This window comes from Hordeum vulgare, chromosome 4H (assembly GCF_904849725.1).
Source record: "Hordeum vulgare subsp. vulgare chromosome 4H, MorexV3_pseudomolecules_assembly, whole genome shotgun sequence".
Taxonomy (NCBI): Eukaryota; Viridiplantae; Streptophyta; class Magnoliopsida; order Poales; family Poaceae; genus Hordeum; species Hordeum vulgare.
In genome coordinates this window covers 490,790,996-490,799,666 of record NC_058521.1, presented here as the reverse complement: position 1 = coordinate 490,799,666, position 8,671 = coordinate 490,790,996, and the positions used below count along the sequence as shown (strand labels likewise).

Sequence of the window (8,671 nt, the reverse complement as noted above, 5' to 3'; positions counted from 1 at the left end):
TTGTATAAGGTAGTTCTATTATTTATCCATCTAATAAGAGTACAAAATAAAGCCGAATTTAACTATTTATAAATGTTACATGGATTTTATTTTAAAACCAAAATTCTATCCCTTTTCCCTTATTTTATCATTTCATATATAAAATTGATTACTTATTGAGAAATGTTTGCCGTCGGCCGATCCCTAGGGCTCGTCCGCCGTCTATTTGTCCGTCGTCGCCCCTATTATTATTAGGTAAAGATATAACATATATATATATAAATAGTATAAATAAGGTAAATATAAAGATTTATAAATAAAAAAAATAAAGCAAAAAACGAAAACAAAATTGTGAAGAAAAAACCGGGGGGGGGGGGGGGCGGGGGAGAAAGAAAAAACTTACATCTCGTGAGCTTGACGACAGCATGGCGTAGCACGTAGTTACTGGGCCAGCCCAGTGCCAGCCTCTTTTTGGCAAACGGCGGGCGGCACCCGATGAGATCTGGCCCATAAAGCCGAAACGCGCAGGCTGGATTGGAGTCGAGCGTCCCTGTGGGCTGCGCCCTTGGGAGCCCAACAAATCCGCACCGTCCCTTCTCTCTCTCCCTGTCCCTCTCTCGCGGCCGGCTCGTGTCTCGTGCCTCCGACGCAACGCGCTCTCGTCTTGCTCCCAGAGCTGGAGCCCACCCGAGCCGCGACACCCTTCTCCTCCTCCCCGCACACCCATGGGGTCGTCGGAGGCCGACGACGACCAGCTCCTCAAGAGTTTCTTGGCCGAGGTCAGCGAGGCCGAGCGCGACAACGAAGTCCTCAGGTTCCCCTCGCTCCCCACCTCCCAATCCCCCATCTCCCCGAGCGTTATCATTTCCCTTCTGGCACAACCTAGCTTCAGATCCCCTGTAGGGCCATCGGTTTCGCGCAATTCGTGGCCAATCCTGCGACGCAGTAGTTGTAGCCGCAGCTCGCTGCTGAATTTTGGGTCGGCGCCGGGCGGTCCGCTCGGGTTCGCGCGAACCCTAGGTCGAAGTCGTCCGGTTCGCTCACTCGTTCTCAGTTGTGTACTCCATGTGCTCGAACCACGAGTCGTCTCATCAAATAGGTCTCTACGTAACCTGGAATTTGATGCCCCCCCCTTGTGCAAATCGGTTGTTTGGGGAAATTTCCGCTTTTGCTACTTTGGTGGTGATGAGAGATACTATGATCCTTTGCTGCTTCTAAGATGCTAGTTCTTTGCTTTCTTGTAGTTTAGTATTTTATATGTTAGGTTGTACACACGCGGCACGGTAATGACATCTAGAGCCTTTCTGATATTGCACGCACCATGCCATGACTGGCATATATAGAACCTCTTGTGATGTACTACTCCCTCCATAAAGAAATATAAGAGCGTTTAGATCAGTAGTGATCTAAACGCTCTTATATTTCTTTACAGAGGTAGTATTTACTTGAACCGAGATGATAAGTCTGGATTCAAGAAGGACTAGCTCTTGCACTATGTTTGTGCCTTGGGCTGTGCTATGTTTGAGACCAATTTTGGTCAAGGTTTTGCTTGTTCATGATTTGGCCAATGCTGGGAAGGAAAATGAACCAGAATAGGCAAGGTGGCATGGGCATATGCCAAAAATTTGACAGCCATACAAACAAAACAAGGACGGAAGTTTTACCCACAACCAAAATATTCGTACGGTTTCTTCTTTGGCACCAACCAAAGGTACCTATGTCTTCCTGTGTAGCTTATGATGTCCAATGGACCCCGGCAGACAGATTGTTATGCTATTGGCTTCGAAGCCGGTTAAACATGGTCGGTGACTACTGACTAGGGAGGCATACTGTGCAACTAGCATGCTTTATTTTTTGGAATGACACACGATAGTTGCGTACATGTTTTATTTTTTTGGAATGACGCACGATAGATGATCAGTGAGATCTCTGACAGCACAAAACTGAATATTTGCCAATGCCATTTCAGCTTTATTTTAGTTGTACTTCCTCCTTTTGTCCTTTTCCTGATTTTAGATGTTATTTTAGTCTGTAGAAGGTATGCAGCTGACCATAGTAGCTGAATTTAATCATCCTATATAATCTCAGCTTATTTAAAGCTCCTTCACATCTAGATTACTCCTTTTCTATTGGAAGACTATACATAAATTATTGAGGGAGATCTATGCTGCAAGGAAACTTATGAATGCACCTTGAAATTATAGTGACTTGTATGTTAAAAAATGAGAAGTTCAACATGACATGTATCAAACAGGCGTATTATTCAGTTGATAAATAATAAACAAAAGCATCCAGGTTATTTCCGTGTTCTTGATTTTACGTTCCGTTTCTAACACATTCTAATCCTGTCAGGATACTCGGTTGCTTCAAGTTAAACCCTTTTGAGCATCTTAAGTTGTCTTTTGATTCTTCTGTGGATGAGGTGAAGAAGCAATATAGGAAGGTAAGAGAACATGGATTTAACATTGAACTACAGTGTTAGTTCTAGTCCTCCCCCCCCCCCCCCCCCCCCACCCCACTGCCGGCTAATTGTTGTCGCTTTCTTGTACCTTTTGCAGTTGTCACTGTTGGTCCATCCTGACAAGTGCAAGCATCCACAAGCACAGGAAGCTTTTGGAGGTATGTAAACTGTCTAATCATGACCACGTGGAGCATATGAGATGGTAATAGTGATACATAATCATATCAGTTTAGGAGACGGTACCAAGATCAAGAACAAGATGAATGTCATAAACAAGATCATGCCATGTCAAAACAAATAGTTTCATATGATTTTATGTATATATTTATGGGAGAGGGACGTACCAAGATCACGACATGCTATGAAAAAAACTGGAAAAATCTTTAATTTTACTGGCCTCAACAGCAAGCCCGGAAGTTTTAGAAGAGGTATCTGCCCGGCCTTAAACTGAGGCCCTTACAAGCTACCGAAGGTCCAACAAAGTCATGGGCCTACAAATAAAGCGCTAGGAAGTAAAGATACGAGGAATACAAGGCATCAGCCCACAAGCGCGACGCAGCACGATATGAAGCAAAGCTAAGCTATCGAGGTAGCCAGGGGCAGCCTCCTGCCGGTGATGTCCCCTATGATGTCCTGCGTAGATCAGTGCATCTTGCTCGCACCCTTGAGACGAGCTCCTCCACGTGCCCTCTGTCCGTAGTTCTTGCCAGAAGCCTCCATAACTGCAGGAAAGACACAAGTTTGTATAGAAGATCAGCCGGTTGTCGGATAAATTGCCCCTCTATTAGTGCCTTGTTTCTAGTGGTCCATAATGCCCACGCGATGGCTCCAAAACCAAGCCACGCCATCCTCCTATCTCTCCCCACCGTAGTATTAACTAAACGATATAAATCCGAGAATCCACTCGGGTTCCACGCGCAACCAGTTACCTCTCTAATGACACTCCATACAAACCATGCCGTTATGCACCTGAAGAGGATGTGATCCCGATCCTCACACTCTCCTCACCAAATACATTTGCCATCAACCATGCCCCTCCTCTTTTGCACTTGGTCACCACTAGTGATTCTGTTTCTCGCCAATTGCCTTAAGAAAATATTAATCTTGGCTGGAAGCCTCGCCTTCCATGTCCTTGACAAATCACATGGAGTCGTGGCCTTGAAGATTTCCTTATATAAGGATCCTGTGGAGAATTCGCCCGATGACTCAAGGTGCCATATGACCTCGTCCTGGCCCGGGGTGATCTGTAAGACCTGTAGGTCGTCACACATCCTCTCCCATTCGGTGACTTCCATAGGCCCAAGAGAGCGTCGTAACCGTGGTTCCCATCAGCCCTGTCGCCACATATCCGACACCTTTGCATTTGGGTTATTCGTGATCGCAAACAGGTGCTGGAACATATCCCGGAACCTTGACATTCCGCACCACAAATCTGTCCAAAAGCAAGCCGTTTTGCCATTATGGATTCTAATTTTTTTTTCCGAGCTGAAGTAAAGGCTGGACCTTCTCAATATCCCTCGCTAACTGAGATAATTTGATGTTACGTCGGAATTCGACACTTTCTTCCATTAAGTATTTCCTATGAAATATATCTAACCAACCCTGGCCAGTGAGGATTTTCCATGCCCATTTAGTCATGAGGCACCAATTCATAATTTGGTATTAATTACCCCCAGGCCACCTACCTCCTTAGGTTGACATATATTTTCCTAGCTAACCATGTGATATTTTTGCTTCCTGTTCTCTTTAGCCCAAAAGAAACGGGATCACAACTTATCCATCTTATCATGGACCCCATCCTGAAGGAGATAGAAGCCCATGATAAACATGGATAAGTCAGCTTAGAAGATGAATGATGAATCTGTGATGGTAGTAGCCTTGGTATCGCTCTAGAATTAGGCATTTTTTCATCCCTGTAGGAGATGCATTTTTCAAGAGAAATCAGGATAAGTGCTGCATTATCTCTTCTTGCAATTAGTTGTAACTAACCAACCTTTCACACATCAGTTGACTTTATATTTTCCCAGTGTCGCATTCTTCTGCTTCTCTTGTTGTTTATGCATTGATATATATTTGTTTGACGTTGCCTACTCTACGCATAAACAGCCCTGGCAAAAGCACAGCAACTCCTACTCGATCCACAGGAAAGAGGGTACATTCTGGATCAAGTTACTTCTGCAAAAGGTGTGATGCAATCTTTTTTTTCCCAGTGTATTTTTTTTATGTCAGCTCAGTGGTTTGTTCAATTGATAATAACTCTGAGATATGAACTTGAGCAAAAGCTGACATTATTTTGTGTCGAGAAATTTCAGAAGAACTGAGGGCAAAAAGGAAAAAAGAGCTGAGGAAAGACAGCGCATCCAAGATAAAATCCCAAGTAGATGAGGTAAGACAATCTCATGAAAGGTTGTGTGAGTTGTCATTGATTTCTTAGTAACTCTCTGGAAATCAAATCCCACCCTCATCAGAGATACCCTTAATCAGTGTTTGCCAGTAACAGGCCTAATTGGTGACCGCTGATTTCCATATAGCTTAAAAAGGTAAAAACTGGAAAGGCAGCAGTTTGACCATTCGACTCACAGTTTCCTAGATATAATATTTTAGTAGTCATACGCATTTTTTCTTCTACAATGTTATGTAGAGCAGTGTGAAATTGACAAGTATAATGTCATTCCCCTGAAGAAAAGTGAAGCATACTGTCAAAATTGGAGATGAAGGAACCAGTGCTGCCTGCAACAATCAAACTAACTCCAACAGAAAGTCAGAAACAAGCATGTTTTTCTGTTAGGAACACCTAATCCAGTACAAAGTTCAGGCATCAGATTCTGTTATTCATTTAACTAGCATTGTATCCAAATATCTAATAAATCAAGCTAGTTCTGCTGGGGTTTAGCAAGTAATATATAAGCCATTCCGTTGCCACTGAGCTCTCATGGTGACGAAATGGCCTATTGACCTTGCTGAGCTGCCCTCAATGGTGGGACCATGGTCATGTGTATGAATCTGGGTACAGGACGATGCTAGCCCTTTGTTAGGCCGGGGTTCTGTTTGAGAAAGAGCAATCAAAATATCAAGAGAGGGTGAAATGGTAAATGGATGGGAATTGAGAAAGTAGAAGAACAAAGACAAAGGGGAGCTGATATTGGATGGAATGCAGACTGGTAGAGGCAGTGTTGCAAGGGTTATCTCAGGGAACCCAATTCACACATGAGCATGTGAGCTGACTGGACTGGGCATAGGTATCAGGAACAAGTGCCTCCTGGTTCTAAAACTTGCCAGATTCATGGAGTTTCACCAGAACTGCCTGGTTCACTAGGTTATGTAGATAGTCCTTGAATGAAACCCAACCATTGAAGTTGCTGGTTAGGGTTTCTTTCCAGTTCAACCGCTGCTCTGATTCAGCCTTTTAAACAACGGATCTTCATTCTGTTGCACTCTATGATTTGAACTTATTTATTCTTCAATTTGGTGAAAACCAGTTTCTTGGACAAATATCTCAAAATAGACTAGCTGCTTTGTACACCATTGAAGTGACCTGTTTTTTGCTTCAATTTCTCTAATAACTATGCAGATCTGTGATGCATATTTGTCTTTCTTGATTGACTGCATCGAATGGTGAGTATTGGAGAAGTCATTGCACACATATGATGGGATTTTAGATACTTGAGAATAACAGCATTTTATTAGAAGAAAAAAAGACGATTCCTATTGTCCTATACCATGAAATGAGCCATCTTGCAGTTCTGATATTTTCGTGTTCAGTCTTTTTTTTTTAATACTGATTGTTCTGCTAGACCGTTGAAACATCTTATTGAACTTCATATATCTTGAACACTTGAGACCTCCATTAATTGGCTTGCTTATGTGCAGGGAAAGTACGAAGAGCAGTTTGAAAGATCAGACGAATTTCAGAAGCAGCTAATAATTAAAGTTCGTGAGATTTTGACGGACAAAGAATGGCGTCGGAGGAAAATGCAGATGAGGGTAAGTAATAGGCTTTAACATATTCAAACATCATCAGTTGAGCCACTCACTTGAGCTTTGTTCATGTGCACTATGCAGATATCAGAGGAAGAAGGAAGACTGAAGAAGGACGAGGAGGAAACAAAAGAAATGTGGAAGAGGAAGAGAGAGCATGAAGAGAAGTGGGAGGAGACCAGAGACCAGCGAGTAAGCTTGCAGTTCATTTGTAAAAAATTGAAATGTTTTATCTCCACTGGGCACCTATGCTTATGGCTATTTAAATAGTTATTATCTACAGTATCGACCTATTGAAAAATATAAAAGCCTTTGTGGAGCTGTTGCCATGGGCACTGCCTGATAGATACCATGTGTTTGTGGTTTGTTTACAGGTCTCTAGCTGGAGGGATTTCATGAAGACAGGAAAGAAGGTTAGAGAGTTGAGAAGTTGTATTTTGTTACCCATGACCCCTTGGACTAATAGTTTCCTTTCTACAGGCACGGAAAGGAGAGCTCAAACCTCCGAGGCTCAAGACCGAAGACCCGAACAAATCTTATGTTCAGAGGCCAGTAAAGCGTGGTTAAAAGGAATCGTATTCATCTGCACTCGAAGACCAATCTGTCGGCCATTCTTGCCGCGACCTGATCCAAGCCACAGCCTGTCAAGTTAATCTTTCAGGCTATAAGCTTGGGTTATGACTTGTATGTTCCCAGTGTAGTCAGTGGAACATAGCAGATAATTGTGAGCAAAATGGCAACATATCATCTACCTAGAGTGGTATTGGACTAATGTACCTGTGTAGAATGCGTTCCTGAAAAAGAAATTTTCTGTTGAAAAAGAAACACTGAAGTGGATGTTGGAATATGATCCTTGTTTCATCAGTATTCAGTGGAAGTGACGCTAATATATACTCCTATTTATCACGATCTGCTAGCATAGTATCACCATGGATTTGTTGGAACCTTTTACTAATTTATTAGATGAGGGATCACGTTTGCATCTCTACTTACCCACTCCCATTTTTCTTACAAGCCAATTTGTGATGGGCTTCTGTTTTTTGGGCGTTGGGCCTCGGTGTGCGTGTGATGAATGTGGGCAGCGCATATCCTTTTGATTTTGTTTTTAAAATGGACGCAAAAGTTCTGCATCATCTGTTTTGACTTCGGCGCCATCCCACAGCTAGTGTTGACATTCGCGCAGATGCAATTCAAAGGACATGTTTGGTTCATGACTAACTTTGTCACAACTAACATTAGACAAAATGTGGCTGTCACAAAAAATGTGGCTAACAAAATAGACACCACAAGGGTCTGTTTGGTTCTCAACCACACTTTGACAAGCTAAAATTTGGCAGCCACAGTTTAGTTGGCATATGTTTGGTTTTTGCCACACTTCGGCTTGCCACACTTTATTGTCGCTATGGTCCATTTGTCATATAGTCAATTTTTTTGTCAACTTTTGCCAAAGTTTGACGTTCGTTTTTTCAGCCACACTTTAATGGCTTGCCACATTTTGGCTTGGCAAAATTAGTCTTCAATCAAACAGGCCTCAAGTGTGGCAAGATTTGGCAAAAAAATGAGTGTATGACATGTGGACCATATAACTAGAAAAGTGTGGCAAGCCACAAATGTGACAATGAACCAAACATATGCCTAAGGTATTGTGACATGATTAAGGTTAGGCGTGGCAACATTAAGCTGGGAACCAAACAGCCCCAAAGTTGTTCTATGTAGTCAGAGGTCAACCTGTGTTTACCTCCACGTCCTCGTACGACACAGCAAAATCCGCTACGCCGGTCAATTTCAGACGACAGCTCCGGAGAACAATACAACGCCTGGGATGTCTCGTGTGTGCAACGCCAAAGTGGAAGGTTGAAAGCGGTTGCTACATTGCATGCACTTGCCGTCATCGAACTCTGAAGAAAAAAAACTAAAACTGGTCAGAAACGTAGGCTCCAACGCTTATCACGATTCTTCTCATTGCACTTGATCACAAACAATTAGTCTTGAGCTCGGGTGCATTGGTGGGCTTTATTTTAAGTAGTTTAAAAATCAAATGTAAAGTTTTAGAAAAATCTGATAAATATTTTTACATGATCATTTGGATGTATGTTACATATGTGTAAAGTTTGATGATGAAATGTGTAAACATATGAGCTATACAGAAATGATAAAATGATGATTTTTAAATAATGAATAATACATGCCCTGTCCATATGTCCAAGATGACTATTTTGTCATTTTTGTGTGACTCGCATGGTTACTTATTTC

The 8,671-nt window shown here is 42.4% G+C and overlaps 1 protein-coding gene across 1 annotated transcript; it reads left to right on the top strand.

The window, feature by feature from the left end:
- Positions 1–603: 603 nt before the first annotated feature.
- On the top strand, positions 604–7,324 carry LOC123449100 (J domain-containing protein spf31). Its single transcript, XM_045126187.1, has 9 exons — positions 604–793; positions 2,332–2,422; positions 2,538–2,598; positions 4,547–4,624; positions 4,753–4,826; positions 6,311–6,424; positions 6,503–6,610; positions 6,793–6,831; positions 6,899–7,324. Exons 1-9 carry the CDS (start codon positions 705–707, stop codon positions 6,983–6,985), a joined length of 741 nt encoding a protein of 246 aa, XP_044982122.1. The 5' UTR covers positions 604–704; the 3' UTR covers positions 6,986–7,324.
- The last annotated feature ends 1,347 nt before the right edge of the window (positions 7,325–8,671 follow it).